We start from the raw sequence: 18936 nt of genomic DNA on the forward strand, positions 1-18936 counted from the left end.
ATTCTTTTGTTGAAGTGAACTGAACATGGCCAATGCCCACAGCCAGCCTCCCACATTTAAAAGGAGGAATTTGGATGGGGTGCCTGGGTGGCTCAGTCGGTTGGGTGTCTGAAGTCGGTTGACTTCGAGCTCTGCGTTGGGCTCTGTGCTGACAGCTCAGAGCCTGGAGCCTGCTTCACATTCTGTCTCCATCTCTCTGCCCTTCCCCTGCTCACGCTCTGTCTCTCTCTGTCTCAAATATAAAAAAAAAAACTTTAAAAAAATTTTAAAAAACAAAGGAGGAATTTGGGGCTCCTGGATGACTCAGTGGGTTGAGCATCTGACTCTTGCTCTCGGTTGGTGAGGTCGAGCCCAGAGTCTGGCTCAGCGCTGATAGCGTGGAGTCTTCTTGGGATTCTCTCTCTCCCCACCTCCCCCTGCCCCTCCCCCATTCTTGCTCACTCTCCCTCTCTCTCAAAATAAATATATAAATGTTTTTGTAAAAAAGGAATTTAGGGAAGAAGAAATTTGCTTTGAGACTCCACACTTTTAGTCCGTTTCACACACCTTATTCCATTTTACCTTCACCCTAATTCAGAGGGGGAGACATTGTTACCTGCATTTTAACAGGGGAGGAAACAGGTTCAGAAAGATTAACTTGACAGAGTTCATGTGGCCATTAAGTGTCATCAGGAAACACATTCAGAGCCTAAGTATTCGTGTAATTTAATCTCCAAGTGATGCAAACAAAATTCTTCAATTTTACTCCGGATGCTCAAATTCTTATAAAACTAAGCTTCTCTGCATGTCATTATGATGTGAGGCAGGTATCCACCCCCAGTATTTTTTCATTCTCATTAAATCTGTTGAATTCTGTACATTCTGTTTAGCGAATTATTAGTCTCCACAATTTTCCTAATTGCCCGTCTGAGTTGCACCACAGAAAGGGTGCCACGTTGGTGCCTCTGTGTTAGGAGACAGAAGTAACCCAACTATGTCAATGTTCTCTAGTGATTTATGTAAGGCTGGAAGGTAATAAGGCTCAGCTGAAATGCAGCTTTATTTTTAGCTCCCATTGTTACCATCCTGACAGTGTTCGTCTTATTTAAGTCCCAGGGATTCTCCTGGTGGGTTGCTCTTTTAATTGACATTCTCATTGTATTCATTCATTTCCACCTGTCCATTCATCTATTCAGTAATACAATGAAATGTGAATATTTTGTGCCTACTACATCTGCTGCATCATGGATACAGAAGATAGTATTTTAAAACCTGCTCCCTGCTCCAAATAAATCAGTTTTATTTATTTCTTCTTTCTTTCTTTTTTTAAAAATTTTTTTTAACGTTTATTTATTTTATTTTTGAGACAGAGAGAGACAAAGCATGAATGGGGGAGGGTCAGAGAGAGGGAGACACAGAATCTGAAACAGGCTCCAGGCTCTGAGCTGTCAGCACAGAGCCTGACACGGGGCTCGAACTCACAGACCGCGAGAGATCATGACCTGAGCCGAAGTCGGCCGCTTAACTGACTGAGCCACCCAGGCGCCCCTCTTTCTTTCTTTTTTAATGCATATTTATTATTGACGGTTATGGGGTGGGACAGACAGAATCCAAGGCAGGCTCCAGGCTCTGAGCTGTCAGCACAGAGCCTGATGCAGGGCTCAAACCCGTGAACTGCAAGATCATGACCTGAGCCCAGGAGCCCCTCTTCTTTCATTTCTATTTGTTGCTCATCAACCACATAGTGTGTGTGTGTGTGTGTGTGTGTGTGTGTGTGTGTACCAATTCCTTCATACACAGATATAATTCATGCACACACTTGTGTACACACACATCCACAACAACTCAAAGATGTTGCTGTTAACAGGATTTGAGTGTCACTAAAATGACCAGGGCATGACCAGCCATCCTGAAGTGTGCCAACTGTTTGTTTTGTTAGTTATATAAGCTGCTGCCCCCTGGAATTTACTTCCTGATTCTGAAATAACTTTTATTCCTGATAGCTGTTTACACTCTGGTCTATTTCCCCAAATCCCATAATTGTTAAAATATGTTGCTGTGTGACCTTAAACTTGATCTTTCAACTTGTCTTCTCTACCCGAAAAAGTGCTGGCTTAGAGTTCCATTAATTTGGAAAGTGGAATCATTTGAAAGAACTGTATTATGTGAGGAAATTTATCATTGTGGATTACCAAAGCATTATGGAAATAAACTGAAGGAAATGATTAAGTATATTCAGTTTGCATTATCTTGAAAGAAAAATCAAGTATGTCAAATGTAGCAAGTACTAGTTAGATCTAATTTATTCCCCCAAACTTTTCCTATTGATGGTCCTCATATTACTTTGTAAGAAGCTACTTGAAAAAGTCAGATTGCAGTTCATGAGCAGTCTTGATCATTATAAAAGAAAGAAATGTCCTGTACAGCAAAAGAACATTTGTCTGGAATGGATGCAACTACATTTGTCCTGGATTGATATTTCTGAAATGGCTTTACTCAAAAGAGCACAGTGATTACAAAGGAAAAAACAAGTTTCAGTGTCAACACCCTCTCCTGTAATGGCCTGAGAGCCTTTCCAGCTCCTACACGCTCAACGTGGCCATGGTGCCACGTAGTGTCTAGCCATGCTGCCCACTGCCTGACCATGTGGTACAGACGGGGCTACCATCCATTTACCAATGCTAGGCACCGTGTTGTTCTTCCATTGCTCTGTGTGTGTGTGTGCGTGTGTGTGTGTGTGTGTGTGTGTGTGTGTGTGTTTAATGTAGGTCATAGGTCTTCTGAGAGCTATTCTCTAATGTGAATTCTTCACATGTTTTGTATCAAGGATAAACAACAACATTCTGTATTTGTTGATCCTCTGTTTACAGAGTTTCAGAGTTTGGCGGAATACTGTTTAGAAGCCATGAAATTAACTCCTGGAAGCCATATCTATCTACCTATCGATCGATCAATCAACCTATATATTTAAAAAACTAACACAGAAGTATGAAATTTCAGTTTGGTAAAATTCACTTCTAATTTTTTCATTTGAAAGATAAAAGGAGATAAGGGCCAGGAGGTGGACTAGTGACATATTTAGATTAAAAACACAGATGTAATTTTTTCTTTTATGCATCTTTCACTATTTATTTAGAAAAGATTTGTTGTAGTATATTATGGCAGTCTAAAGGATTTTCATGCTAAACAATCATTTCTAAACTCTTTTTTATATATCAAAACCAAGCATTTTCATCTTTTTCATTTTATCCCTATAAAATAATTCATTCTCTCCATCTTTGGCATAAGTTTTATACTGCACTTGAGAAACTAGTAACTCCAGGAGAGAAATTACTATTTCATTTTACGATTTCCTGTCTCCTCTGAGAGGCTCAATACCGGCTTCAGAATCTGATATCAATACCATGCATTTTTAAGTGATTTCCTAATTCCACTGATGAAATATCATAAAGGATTTTATAGAAAAGGTACAATTTCATTTAAAATGAGATCCATAATATTCTGAAATATATTTGGACAGCACATGATTTGGAATTGTTGAAACATGTAGGACATAATCTTCATTACTGTGAAAGTAAAAGTTAGGTTGATGCTTTAACTTAATCGCTAATAAACATTTAGATTCACAATACTGCTGTCAATACTATTTTTCATCATATTAGACTAGAATTGTTTAAACCTTGCTTTATTACTTCCACATTTGCTTCTCTGTGATCCTCACTGGGATATTTGATTGAGGTGTTTCTACTTTCCCCAAACGATGGAACCTTTAAGAAACGGTCTATATCCCTGCTATCACCATTTAGAGCCATTGCCGTACATTTTCTGACTCTCAGTAATTTCATTCATTATGGATGGTTGAAATATGAAAAATATTTAAATATGAAATATGATTCATATTTTAATAACTCTTATTTCCTCAGCCCAAACTTGTTCAATTGATATTGACTTCAGATGGCATAGTGTAGAGAAGACTCATAAGTGGGTGATTTGGGGAGGAGCTATGGCCATCCTGAAATGGATAATATTCCCCACTGTGATACTTTCCTATTTAAAGGCAAAAGCTTTCGGTCTGCAACCAATCACAGTAGTGATACTGTCTCATTAATTCATTCCAGTGCATAAGCAACAGACTACAGCGGGGTTCCTGAGGGTCAATAACCCTCAATAACACTCGATGACTGGGTGAAGGCTGAGGCTGGGGAAGCCTCCAGAAGTTAGGTAGGGCTCATCACACAAGTGGCAAAAGTGAGAACACATTGTATGTGTTCTTCCCAGTTTTGCTTGGAGTTGGTGATGCCTGGGGGTGATGCATAACTTTATAGGACTCATTCTTGAGAATGTTCATGATGCTGCTCTAAATGCACAGGAAATAGAGATATAGGACCACATAGGCTGCTTCCCCACCCACCCCCACCCCCAGTGATTGTATTAGAGCACAGAGATAGCAAAGGGATAGAAAAATCGCATAACATTAGGGAGGAAAGTGTAGAGATTAAACACTGAGTGAGGAAAACAATAAGAGAACAAAAGTGAATTTGGAGCATAAAGGTGAAAGAGTTTCAGAGATTTCGTCTTCTAGGTCTAGAGCAGCCGCGTTTTTTTGTTTTTTTTTTCAAACTGTGTCACTGCATTCATAGCTCGTCCCACTTCTTTTGATCTTCATTGGACCAGATCTTAACTCTAAAAACTTCTTATTCATAACTTCTGACCATCTTCATGAATTTTTTATTCTGCCACCAATTTTGTTTGAAATGTTGACATGTGAACAAACCTAAGATAGAAAACAGTGGCTGCTCTGAAGGCTGTATTCCAGCTACAGAACTTGAGAAGGGTCTGTCTTCGGTCACTGCTTTCCCTCCACACAGGCTCCTGCTTCGTTCCACGCCTGGGGACCAGGCCTCCCCACCAGGTGTGTGAGGGCATTCTCCTGGGTAGTTAGGGATTGCCTGGCATCCTTGCCTACTGAATGTTTTCTTCTAACATTCCCAGCTACTTCAGACTTTTAAGAGTAAAGCTTTTTTCCCCTTTCACCATAACCCTGTTGTTCACTGTTATTGTTAAAGTGTCAGCTCGTCTCTCACAAATGGCAGCGTGTTCTGTTCTTTGTTCAATATCCTCATGACAGATCTGACTGTCCTCAAAATGAGACCTCTTGTCTCCAAGAATTTGGCCTCTATAAAAAGCAGGATTCGTTGTACTTCAAATGTTGAAATCTGTTTTAGCATTGTTATTTATCTATGTTTTTGCAATGTGGCTCTGTTTAGAAATTTGGCTTTAAATTACATGAGGGTTGAGAAGAAGGGTAAGGACTTCTAGGATAATAACAAAGAGCCACGAAGTCCAACAACCTCTGGAATATAACTGCCAATAAGTTAAACTAGTACAATAGAAACTCTGATATTTGTAGGTTTAAGTGACCCCATTGACATGTGATACATATTTATTAGCAATCTTAATTTTCTTTTCCTTTAAAATGATGATCTCAAAGGCAGAGTACTAAGGACAACAGCAATTTGTTGTTTAGAGTCTGTTACATAGTAAGTGATCAATAAATGTATGTTTAATTGGATGTAGCATTGAATGCAAAATTTGGATTCAGTGATCCCTAAGATCTCATTCCACTTTGACCTATGATTTTATGATTCGTTCCATGATGAACCAGGTTAATAGGTGGTGAAAAGCTTCCAGATATGTGGATTGTCTAATTCTTCCAACTCAAATGATAGATATCTGCCCACACACCTCACAGACTATTGAGAAAACACACTAGTCTTCACTGAAGGACAGTTTCCTTATTGTATGGTTTATATTAATATCAGATGCCAAAAACGAAAGAGCATGGAATTTCATTCATTAGTATTATCTTTGATTTACTTAAAAAAAGTACAATTCCACTTCCTTTAAAATCTTTCATGCATTTTTTGCAGCAATTATAGAAATCCACAGTGTTCTGCATCTGTAATAATGAATATCTGAATGCTGATTAGGAGTTAAGGAAAGCTCAACTCTGTTGCTTTCCTTTCTATTCCTACTTGTTTACATATGTGGACTCAAATGAATAAAAATAACAATAGCTCATTTTTATGTAGCATTTTAAGATATATTATGTACTTCCTAATAAATGTGGATAATGTATTATTATCTTCTTTAAAAATGAAGAAACTAGGGTCTCCTCGGCAGCTCCATTGGTTAAGAGTCCAGTTTCGGCTCAGGTTACGATCTCACACACGGTTCATGAGTTTGAGCCTCGCAGTGCAGAGCCTGCCTAGAATTCTCTCTTTGCCTTTCCTCTGCTCATGCGCAGTCTCTCAAAATAAATAAATAAACTTCAAAAAAAATATGAAGAAGCTAAATCTCAGAGAAGTTGACATTTGACCAGCCCTACTCTATAGATAGCAGGACCAGGATTTAGATCCACTTATTTGATTGATAACGTAGGCCATTTTTTGTTTGTTTTTTTGCTTTACCACGCCACTGCTCATCACAATTCTTTACAGGCTCTGTGACCATGTGTAAAGAACTTTAATATCTTTCCTGACCTCTTTTGTGTATATTACATTGATCTTCAGGGAATGTGAACTCCACAGACGTTACTTGTTTTAGACTAAGCGTCTCTAGGCTAAGCATGTTGTGTGTAGAAAAATGGTAATGAAAATAAAGTGTGGGGGCCTCTACAAGATAAGACCTGTTTCAAAAGCAAATTGTTTTCAATTTCCTATGGCTCTCCTCCACATGAATTAATTACCAAATCCATCACATACTCCATTTAGGCCCCAGCAGACCAATGCAATCGCAAGCACCTGGATTTTGATGGATTCAAGTTTATAGCCCTACGAACCCATCTATCTTATAGGGAATTGTTGCTTTTCTTTACTCCTCATGATCAATCAATGTAAATCAGGTATTAAAGAACTTGAGAAAAATGTGCCTTTGCTTTAATGTTTAATATGGTGTTAACGAAGCTCCTGGCTATTTGTGATATTCACTGTTGAAAAGAAAACATTCATTTCTGGCTTCTGACTTCATTGTCTATTTTTTCGTATTTTTTATACTCTCATTGTGAAGGTCACGGCCAGTGTAATTGTGGAAGATGTGACTGCAAAGTAGGCTGGTATGGGAAAAAGTGTGAGCACCCACGTTCCTGCCCACTGTCAGCAGAGGAGAGCATCAGAAGGTGCCAAGGAAGCTCAGATCTACCTTGCTCTGGAAGGGGTAAGTGAGGGCTCTCAGGCCTGTTACCACCTCCTATGAATCAAATGCACTCAATTCATATATATCTTATTTAACAGATAGCTGAGATCCCTGAATATGGAAAGGTTAGTCTTTTCAGAACTAATAATACATCCAGTTTGCATGACTGAAAGTACATGGAGAAATATAATATCTCTCTTTTTCCCTCTCTATTGTATGCATGCAGGTGCACACACATGCCCACACCTATGTGCTCTTACATGATCAGTTTAGCTTTGAGGTCTGTTCAATTTCAGTTCAGTTTAGTTCAATGCTACATTAAAAACAACAACAACAACAACAATAACAAAAAAACAGTTTTTCCCAGGAAACAAAACAAGCAAAACAGAAAAGTAACCTACTGAAAGGAAGAGGAAGAAGATATTTGCAAATGATCTATCCATGAGGGGTTAGTATCCAAAGTATATAAAGAACTTGCACTCTCAACACCAAAAAAACCCCAAACAAATAATTTGACTTGAAAATGGCCAGAGTATCTGAACAGACATTTTTCCAAAAAGACATACAGATGGCCAACAGACACATGAAAAGATGTTCAACATCCCTCGTCATCAGGGGAATACAAATCAAAACCACAATGAGATATCATCTCACACCTAGCTGAATGGCTACAATAAAAAAGACAAGAAATAACAAGTCTAGGTGAGGATGTGGGAAAAAAAGGGAACCTTTGTGCACTGTTGATGGGAATGCAGATTGGTACAGCCACTGTGGAAAATAGAAATTTAATTAAAAATGTAAAAAATTAAAAATGAAATTATCATATGATACAGTATTTCCACTACTGTATATTTACCCAAAGGAAATGAAAACACTGATTCAAAAAGATATATGCACCACTGTGTTTATTGTGGCATTATTTACAATAGCCAAGATATGGAAGCAACCTATCAATGGATGAATGGATAAAGAAATGGTATGTATGTATGTATGTATGTATATATACATATAAAATGGAATTTTACTCGGCCATAAAAAAGAATGAGATCTTGCCATTTGCAACAACAGGGATGGACCTATAGGGTATTATACTAAATGAAATGGATAAAGAAATGGTATGTACATATGTATGTATGTATGTATGTATGTATGTATATATATAATGGAATTTTACTCAGCCATAAAAAAGAATGAGATCTTGCCATTTGCAACAACAGGGATGGACCTATAGAGTATTATACTAAATGAAATAAGGCAGACAGATAAAGACAAATAGCATATGATTTCACTCATGTGGAATTTAAGAAACAAAACAAATGAGCAAATTAAAAAAGAGAGAGAGAGAAACAAAAATACCGACTCTTACAGAGAATAAACTGATGATTGCCAGAGGGGTGAGGTCAGGGATGAGCAAAATAGATAAACGAGAATAAGAGTACACTTCCTAAAAAAAAAAGTTTGGACATTTGCTCAAAACTTTCTGAATGAGACATTTAATTGTCCACTGACATTTCTGAAACTCATTAACATTACATTGAGGAAGTTGTTGACTTTTTGAGAAAGCATTGTGTAAATAGATGGCTGAATAAGCTGATGCTGTTTTAGAAGGCACGTAGCCTCAGGTGTGGTCTTGGTTCCAGATCGGTGCACACTGGAAGAGGAGAAAAGCATCTAGAGGAAAGCTGGTTCCATTATTTTCATTTATCAATATAAGAAATAACAATTTCACCTCTCACATGAACATGGCAAAGTTAATATGAAATATGCCTTTGGAGGAACTAATCATTGAGATTATTACAGATTTTGTTCATGAAAGAGGAAAATGAGAAATACTTTCTTTTACCTGAACGCTAGACCAGAAATTTCATTTTGTTTTGCAGTTTTGTTTTTGGAGAAATGAATTTTTTTTTATTGAGATATAATTCAAATACCATAAAATCCACTCTTTTAAAGCATAAAACTTAGTGGGTTTTAGTATATTTGTTTATTTATTTTAAGTTTGTTTATTTTGAGAGAGAGAGAGAGAGAGAGCCAGTAACCCTGAGCAGAAACCAAGGGTTGGCCGCTTAACCAACTGAGCCCCCCAGGTACCCCTGTTTTCAGTATATTTATAAAATTACGCAATCCTCACCACTACTTCATTCCAGGGCATTTTCATCACCACTAAAAGAAATCCCGTCCTGTGCCTCCTCACCAGTCACTCCCCATTCTCCTTCCTGCTCAATCCCTAGAAACCACGGATCTACTTCCTGTCCCGAGGGATTTGCCTAATCTGGGTATTTCAAAATATGTGATCTGTTTGTCTTTGGTTTTCTTTGACTTAGCATAATGTTGTCAGGGTTTATCCATGTACGTCATTTCTTTTGCTGGCTGGATAATATTCATTTGTGTGGATTTCCACGTTTATTTATCCATCCATCTCTTAGTGGACATTTGGGTCATTTCTACGTTTTGACCATCACGAATACTGTTCTATGAACATTCACAAATAAATTTTTGTGCGGGTATGTGTTTAAATTTCTCTTGGACATACAGGTCAAAGTGGAATTGCTGAGTCATATGGTAGCTCTGTTTAACTTTTTGAGGTACAGCTAAACTGTCTTTCAAGTGGTGACACCATTTTACATTTCTACCAGCAGTGCCTGAGGGTTGCAGTTTCCTTACATCCTTCCCATTCTTTGTAATCATTTGTCTTTTTGACTACTTAGAGTTTTCTTTATGTAGAAGACAAAGTCCTTAAGATTATTTGCTCTGTAGGTATTTTCCCATACTCTGATATGTATCCCTAATGGTTATAAGTAGAAGGTTAGGGCATGGGTAGAAGGAAATTTTCATTTCAGAGATTTTATTTCTGACTTGCCCCATTTTCACCAGTAACCCCAGAGGGGAACTACTGTTCTGTCTGCATTAATAAAATATCATCAGGGTGCCTGAGTGACTCAGTTGATTGAGCATCCAGACTCTTGATGTTAGCTTGGGTCATGATCTAACGGTTCATGGGTTCAAGCCCTACATTGGGCTCTGTGCTGACAGTGCAGAGCCTGCTTGGGATTCTCTCTCTTTCCCTCTCTCTCTGCCCTCCCCCACACTCTCTCTCTTTGTCACAAAACAGCAACAACAACAACAACAACAACAACAAAAACACTTTAAAATATTGTCATTAGAAAGCTTGAGTAAGCCTGTCATGCTTTTAAAGGAACAAAGATTAAAAATTAATGTCCCTCACACTACTGTCATCCATTCATTCATTGTTAAAAGTAACAAATTATATGATAGAAAAATAAGAAAAGCATATAAAGTATCTCTCAAACACAGAACATCACTCTCTACATATTACCAGTTGTTTCTCATTTGTCTCTAAATTTTTTAATGCAGTGTTAGTGCAAGAAAAGTCCTGTGGATTTTAATTATTGTGGATGTCAGTCTTCGATAACTCTGACAAACACGTATTTGTCTCTTACCTTCCTAGACAGTCACTAATGTATCAGTTACATATTTATAGCACATATTTAAAGTTTATCTTATTAAAAAGGAGTTGAATAAATGTATAGAATTATGATACTTTTTATTTCATTTAAGCTTTTTAGAGTACTTTAGAGATCAATAATAAGCTTCCCTAGTGTCCTTGCAGGGAAAGGAAGGTATTGATGAGTGGAGTGATTTCCCAGGGAACCATCACAAAATATGAGGATTCTGAGAATGAAGACCAAGGATTTAGGAGAGCCAGTCCAATGCTCAGACCAGTGATCAGAGACCCTTCTTTTCTCACAGCTGCATCTGCAAACTCATTGGCATTGGATGCTGTAAAGCAAATGGCCAATCTGAAAACTTTTAAAGGATTAGTTTTGCCATTTATGAATGACAACTGCAGCTGTGGTTACATGAGTGAAGAAAGCAATTACAGGGCCCAGCAGTTCTCAAGACGGAGAGCCTCAGCAGCTTGCTTGCTGAGGCCAAGGAAAAAAAAATTCTCCCAGCAGAATGTATTGATGCTCTTCAGTGTAGTCCACCTGAGGGGCTAGGTGAAGGCATTTGTGCACCAGAAATTAAATTAGATCACTTGCTTCCGCTAGGGATGACTAAGTGTGATCATTACATCTTGAAAATAGGGGAATAATTTAGATAATCTCTTAAACTCTCTATTAATCCTGTTACTCCTTGATTGCTTTTTTTTTAAAGTGTATTTATTTTTGAGAGAGACAGAGTGCAAGCGGGGGAGGGGCAGAGAGGGAGGGAAAGAGACAATCCCAAGCAGACTCCGCAGAGCCAGATGTGAGATCATGACCTGAGCTGAAATGAAGAGTCAGACACTCAACTGACTGAGCCACCCAGGCACCCTTATTACTCCTTGATTTCGATTCCTTATTGCCTATATATATCTTTGTTTAGAGGACTCTCATCTAGTCGATTTGAATAGACAGTTACTCATCCTAATTTCTGCTCCCAGGGACTGGAGCTAGGAGATAACTTTCTCTAGTCTTATACCAGCGTTCTGCTCAAAAACTTGAAATGGCTTCTGATAGGCTACATATTACTTTTAAATTCTCCTTGACCTAAGAATAAATTTTTATTTTTATTGAGTTTCTCCTTCTGAGTAGGTGTCTGGCTTTGGCCAAAACGTGTGAGCAAAATTGATGTGTGTCGCTCCAGAGCAGAAGTTTGAGAGGCAGTGAGAGATTTGCCATCCCTCCTGTCCCCGTGTGGGGACTTGCAGTGTTTGAGATGGTGGCTGATTCGGGAGGCGGGGTCTCTGAATGAGGATTGAAGAGACCTCTGCTGACCCCTGAGGAACTGTACCACAAGTGCTGTCTTAAGCAGCTGAGATATTACGGTTTTTTGTTACTGCAACAGAACTCCTGACTCATATTCTTGCACATCCAAAATTTAGCGAATGAAGTTAAAACAAACAAGCAAACACAAAAAATCATGCTTAAACTCCAAGAGATCAGGAGAAAAAACAGTTGAGGTTTATAACCATATGCATATCTTATCACTATCAATAAACGTGTATATTTTACAAATGATGTATTTATGCTATTCTGTGAACAGCATTCATATGTACTTCTTCAACAGGGAAAATGGTAAGAACATTGAACGTATTGTCATTTGTTAATATCCCCCAAACACAGTGAAGTAGGATGTATAATTATTCTTCTTTTTACAGAAAAAGAAACTGGAAATTTGAATAGTTTGCCATCTTACATAGAGTTGCAAGTTTTTATACAAACTTTTATTACAAGCCGTCCAACTCCAGAACTGTTGTTTTAGATCGTGTATTCATTCTTTTAACATGCCAATTGGTTGAGCAATATGTAATGACTACATTTCCTTGTTGAAAACATTTTTATGCAAAATCGTTGATGTTGCTGCATCGTATTCCCTAGCATAGTTGTAGTATAGTATCTATAGCATAGTATGATAGGATAGTATAGAGTGGTAATGTAGTATAGCATTTATACTATAGATTTATACTATAGATTCCTTAATATAGTTTAGTGTAGTATCTGTAGTATAGTATCTACAGTATAGATACCCTAGTATAGTTGTAGTATAATATCTATAATATAGTATCGTATAGTATAATCAATTCCCTAGTATAGTTGCAGTATAGTAGCTATAGCATATTATACTATGGTATCTACAGTATAGTATAGTATCGTATGTTATCTATAGATTCCCTAGTATGGTACAAGTATAGTATCTGCAGCATAGTAAAATATAATATAGTATAGTATAGATTCCCTTGTATAGTTGTAGTATAGTATCTATAGCATAGTAAGATATAGTATAGTACAGTATAGTATAGTATAGTATAGTATACTATCTATAGTATAGATTCCCTAGTTTAGTTGTAGTATAGTACCTATAGCATAGTATGGTATAGAATAGTATAGCAGTATAATATAGTATAGTGTAGTATTTATAGTATAGATTACCTAGTATAGTTCCCGAGTATAGTTGTAGTATAGTATCTATGGCATAGTAAGGTATGGTCTGGTATGGTATGGTCTGGTATGGTATGGTATGGTATAGTATCTATAGTATAGATTGCCTAGTATAGTTGTAGCAAACAAATCTAATCATTCCTCCTCTATTAGATAATCTAAATCATCTCTTACTTTGTTCAAGTTCTAAATGCTGTAATTTACATTCTTGTAGCAGAAAATTTGCACAATTTTTTCTTAGATGTAGAATGTACATCTAAATGTATACCAATATAATAAATATTTTCAATAAAAAAATTACCCAAACAAATCATTTTCTCTAGAAAAAGTGGACTAGTATACCCTCCTACCAGGAACATAGCAAAGGTTCCCTTCACTCACCAATGGTGACAACTGCAATACTAAGTAAGCTGTTCTTGATACATTTTGCTCTTAGTTTTATGAGCTCACCATTTATCAAACTCCTTTCATTGACTTCTGTAATCATCAAACAAATTATGTATCTACAGACATTATTATTCAGAAGCTTGTGTTTGCTGTATTTGCCTTTTTGGATCATCATTTGTCCTTGTGTCTAAGTCATCTTTTTGTTTGGTCTGTTCTCACATGTTTTTACTTGTCCTCTCTGCCCTTTGGTTTTCTTTCATCAGACTTGTTCTAAGAGGTTTTGCGTATGTTTTAGTCCTTAAACACACATAAGCATTTACTCCCACAAGGGAAAGTGGGAAGTGGAGGAAGAATGATAAATTAAAGCTAATTATTTAATATTGTAGCTTTTAGAAAATAGAAACTATGTCCTCATTTTTATCAATTAGTACATTTTAATTAATGAATTAAGCAAGTTGGTTCAATTCCCTTAGCTAGAAACATACTTTCAAAGAATAATAGCATGCCAAATTCCCACCATCTGGAGATTTTTCAATTTGAGAGATAATTTATCTCTTTTACTGGCAAAAGACATCTTTAAATTTTCGTTTTATTTTATCAGAGAAGTTTCCCTTTAGGCATGTATTTTTTTAACCTATGTGATTTTTACTCTGACTTTTTGACAACTGAAGCATAATTTTTCTCATTCATGTGCGCAGAGATGTTTTTTGGAACAGACAAGGAAAGTCCTCCAACGAACGTATTTTAAAGACTTTGCTTGAGAAGGTGGATCTTTGTATATTTTTACTAAATTATTTTGTAGCTTTATTGAAGTATAAATGATAAACCAAAAGATAGCACATATTTAATGTAAACAATTTATTGAGTTTGGACGTATGTATACACCCATGATGTCATCACCACAATCAAGGTCATAAATATATCTATGCCTCCAAATACAGTAAAACCTTGGTTTGTGAGCGTAATTCATTCTGGAAACATGCTTTTAATCCAAAACACTCATCTATCAAAGTGAATTCCAAGAACTATTGGCTCAGTTGTGATAATGTGATGTTGGGCATCACATACTACTGGTATTTGCAAGTCATCGCTCGTTGGTCAAGTTAAAATTTATGAGAAATGTTTGCTCATCTTGTGGAATACTCACCGATTAAATTGCTCACAATCCAAGATTATGTCCTTGTGTCCCTTTGTATTTGTGTATTTGTATTGTGTCTACATGCGTGTGTGTATGTGTGTGTGTGCGTGCATTCGGGATACTTAACATGAGAGAGATGTCTACAATAGTCAAACTTATAGGAGCAGAAAATAGAGTGGTTGTTGCCAGAGGGGGAAATGGGGACTTGTTTAATGGGTATAAAATTACAGCAACACAAGACGAGTAAGTTCTAGAGATTTGCTGTACTGCATAGTGCCTATAGCAAACAATACAGTATTATGGACTTACAAATTTGTTAAGAGAGTAGACCTCCAAACATTTAAATTAAGCACCACACCACCTATTGTGATTTTTGATTCTATTTTAAAAATTCTTAGTAGCGTAATTAAGTATCTTATTATAAGTTAGCTGCAGTGAGAAATGCCCGGTTTTCAAGAGACAAGGGAACCCAGTGTGTTCTTCCCGCAGTATTTCAAGACAGCATGCAGGATTCAGATTTACTCTGTTCTAAGTGTTTAGATGGATTGATCACTACATCATCTGGTGCTCGAGGAATAGTCATGGTAAATTATAGCATTTCAAATATAGTTGTTAAGGACCGCAGCCAAAGGAGAAGAAGAAATAACCCTGTAACATTAACGTCTTACTCTTCCTTATCCAGAAGGAAAGGAGCTGATTTTAGAGATGTACCAAATGGGGAAAATATCAGTGAATTGGTAAATCGTGCCAGAAACAAGTCTGTATTTTGTCATATTAAATGATGACAAATCAGTCTGTGGATCCTCAGGCAGTCTTCCGTGGATCTCTGAGCACATTGTGCTGTCTACTATGGCTTTTAGTTCTATTGTCATGGAATGACCCATAATAGTAGGATGGTACCTAGGAGGAGAAAAGCATGTTTATTATTTGCTTTTTTTGTACTTAGGCACACTTACTGGAATGTCTGAAATTGTATATGCATCCTATATTTCACAAAACCTCAGGAATGTAAATGTTATTTATATGACTTTTTATAAGATAGTGCAGAGACAGAAAGTTTGGGATACAGAGAGAAGTAAAAATGATGCTTCCAGCATTCTTTCTCTGTGTTCCCATGAGGTGCCGGGACTTCTGTGTGTTGGGTCATTTTCTATCCTCAAGGAGGCCAAAGACGCAGGTGCCCAGAACTGGTGGCTTCCTGGAAGGCCCTGATTAAATCCAGTGTTAAATCTCTCATTTATATGAAAAAGCAGCGTTCACTAAAGGCATAATTTGCATATATTGAAGTGAATTGCTAAAAAGAATTTAAAAGAACCAAATTTCATAGAAATGACAATCTCATACAAGGTGATTGTTTAAGGACTCCTTTTTCCAGTGGGTAAATAATTATCCTTGTTCCTTATTCCCCCTTCTTTATTTTATCTTGCCTTTCTTCTTGCTATTTTTATATTCCACAGAACCTAGAGGAGAGGAAGAAATTCAGAAGTTGAAGTTAATAATTTTGAGTTTTTAAAAGATGGTAGAAGATATTTCAATGGAAAATTACATAGTATTTTTTTAATTACCTGAGATTTTTCTAATCTGTAGTCCAGAATACTGTATCACTTCCAAGATAGAGTGAATATTTTTTGTGTGTTCCAGTCAATGATCTTGTTTAAATCTTTTATCTATGGCAACAGAGCATATTGTGTCAAAGATAGGAATTGATCCAAATAAATAGACAATTTTTATTACATTTTGCATAATTTTTATGTGATAAATTGAAAACCAGTGAAATTCTTTGGCAAAGAAAACTTCCTCATAAGGCCTGCAACAAATATTGTCAAAATCTATTTGAAATGAAAATAGAAAATTGAACACGAATTCAATCCCAATTTCTTTAAGTGAGCTTAAAATGAAATGTGTGACAACTATGACTATTTTGTTACTACAGTTATTTATTTGTTTCTATTAAAACACTAAACACATAGTGAAAGAGGTAGTGTGGTGCTCTAGCAATTATTTACTTAATTTTATTCAATATAAAAACGCAAACCAGATAGTTTTAATAAGAAACAATCTGGTCTGGCTATCAGCCATAATCTTCACGGAACCATATACTCTACAGATTTTCTTTTTAAATGTTTTTTTTTAATGTTTATTTTTGAGAGAGAGAGAGAGAGAGAGAGAGAGCGAGCATGAGCGGGGGAGGGGCAGAGAGTGAGAGAGACACAGAATCTGAAACAGGCTCAAGGCTCTAAGCTGTCAGCACAGAGTCCGACGTGGGGCTCGAACTCACGAACTGCGATATCATGACCTGAGCCGAAGTCGGATGCTTAGCCGAGTGAGCCACCCAGGTGCCCCTAGATTTTCTTTTTAATAGAAAGCCAATGAGCCAGAATTTCATCATTTTGTCTAGGCTTTAAGATCATATAGCTGATCAGAACCCTATGATTTTCCTCTTGGACACATAAGATATTATTAAAAATTGATAGGACTGGCCCTTGTGCAATATTTGCATAATGGATGTATTCAATATATAATCATATGATAGCACATAGCTAACCCATGCATCCTGTTTTCATTAGTGATGTTGTTTATAAGATTTAATCAACCTGATTTTTACTGACCACCCTACATTGTATTTCTATGCTAACCCAGAGGTCAGGAAACTAGGACCAGGAGGCCTGCATTCTGTGTTTACAGATAAAGTTTTATTAGAACACAGACAAGCTCATTTGTATGCATATGGCTGTTTTCTTGTTATAATGGCAGAGTTAAATAGCTGCCACAGAGAACGTATGGCACACATAGCCTAAAATGTTCACTATTTAGCCCTTTGTAGAAAAAGTTTGCTGCTCCCTACACCAAGTATTTGTGGTAAATGTGACAAAATGTGGTGGGAAAGGGGATTGAGTATCTTGAGAGTAAGAGGAGGAAGATACTCTTTTCTAAATAAATTTGGGTGCAGATATGGTTCATGAAGTGAGTGAAGCTGGAATTGAGTCTGTAGGGATGAGTAGCCTTAGACAGATAATGATTTTGAAAAAAGGGTGTCCCAGGTAGAGGGAACCACATGAAGAGAAACACTGAAACACTGAGTTAACCAGAGAGTAAATTTTGCAGGGAACAAGAAGAAAATTCACTTTTGATGATAAATAAAGAAAAAGAAAATAGTGGGTGACAGCCTAGGGGCAACTGTCATCCTCCCTCCCCCACTTCTCCCCATGTTGTGATAGGTTTGAGACAGAAAAATCAACTTCTTTGCAGAGCTCTTGTTCTCATAATTTTCTTAGGAGGTTAATTGTTAGTAAGAAAGACACACATTGTAAACACAGATTGTAAATATGCTAAAATGATGTCATAGAAATGCCAGGTTAACCTTGCTTAGTGCCCACTCCACCGTGTCATTGCTGAAATGCCAAGTTTAACATAACTACAGTTACCAAGATTCGGATCTTTCCGTGAATGAGACAAATATGTTAGTGTCTCTCATGTATCTTTCTCTCTCCTTCCTGCCTCTCAAATCAGGTTTACTTATTTACTGACAGAATAGGAAAACACAAGCACAAATCAAAAGTGGATGTTTTATTAAAAGTCATTCATGATAGCAAAGTAGTAACATGACAGGATTTTAGCAACCAGATTAGTATCTTGAGGGACACATTACCTGTACTGGATATTTATACACATACCCATGTGTTTTATTTTTAAAATATTTTTTTCTTGAGTTTTTATTTAAATTCCAGTTAGTTAACATACAGTGTAATATTAGTTTCAGGTGTAGAGCTTAGTGATTCCACACTTGCATGCAACACCCAGTGCTCATCACGACAAGTTCACTCCTTAATCCCCATCACATATTCCACCTATCTTCCCTTCCTCTCCACTCTGACAACCATCAGTGTGTTCTCTACAGTTCTCTCTGAGTCTGTTGTCTCTCGGCATCTTTGTTTTTTTCCCCCATGCTTGTTTATTTTGTTTCTTAAATTCCACGTATGAGTGAAATCATATGGTATTTGTCTTTCTCTGACTGACTTATTTTGCTTAGCATAATACCTTCTAGTTCCATCCACGTTGTTGCAAATGGTGATATATCATTCTTTTTTATGGCTAAGTAATATTCCATTGGAAATAGCTATCTATAGGAGATATCTATCTATCTATCTATCTATCTATCTATCTATCTAGATATATCACATCTTCTTTATCCATTCGTCACACCCATGTGTTTTAAATGGCAAAGGGTCATCATGTCATGAAGCAAGATAGTAGGTTATTGGTATGGAGGTAGGTGACTCTAAGTGTGGGCCC

General features: G+C 36.9%; 1 protein-coding gene across 2 annotated transcripts in view; it reads left to right on the forward strand.

The window, feature by feature from the left end:
* ITGBL1 (integrin subunit beta like 1) overlaps positions 1–18936 on the forward strand; it is a 209667-nt gene that overhangs the window by 100568 nt on the left and 90163 nt on the right. For both annotated transcript variants that reach the window (XM_007075308.3, XM_042979777.1), the window contains exon 7: positions 7048–7194. In XM_007075308.3, coding sequence (XP_007075370.2) covers positions 7048–7194 — 147 coding nt within the window. The remainder of the gene's footprint in view (positions 1–7047; positions 7195–18936) is intronic.

The sequence above is a fragment of the Panthera tigris genome, chromosome A1, assembly GCF_018350195.1.
Source record: "Panthera tigris isolate Pti1 chromosome A1, P.tigris_Pti1_mat1.1, whole genome shotgun sequence".
In the NCBI taxonomy this organism is placed as follows: domain Eukaryota; kingdom Metazoa; phylum Chordata; class Mammalia; order Carnivora; family Felidae; genus Panthera; species Panthera tigris.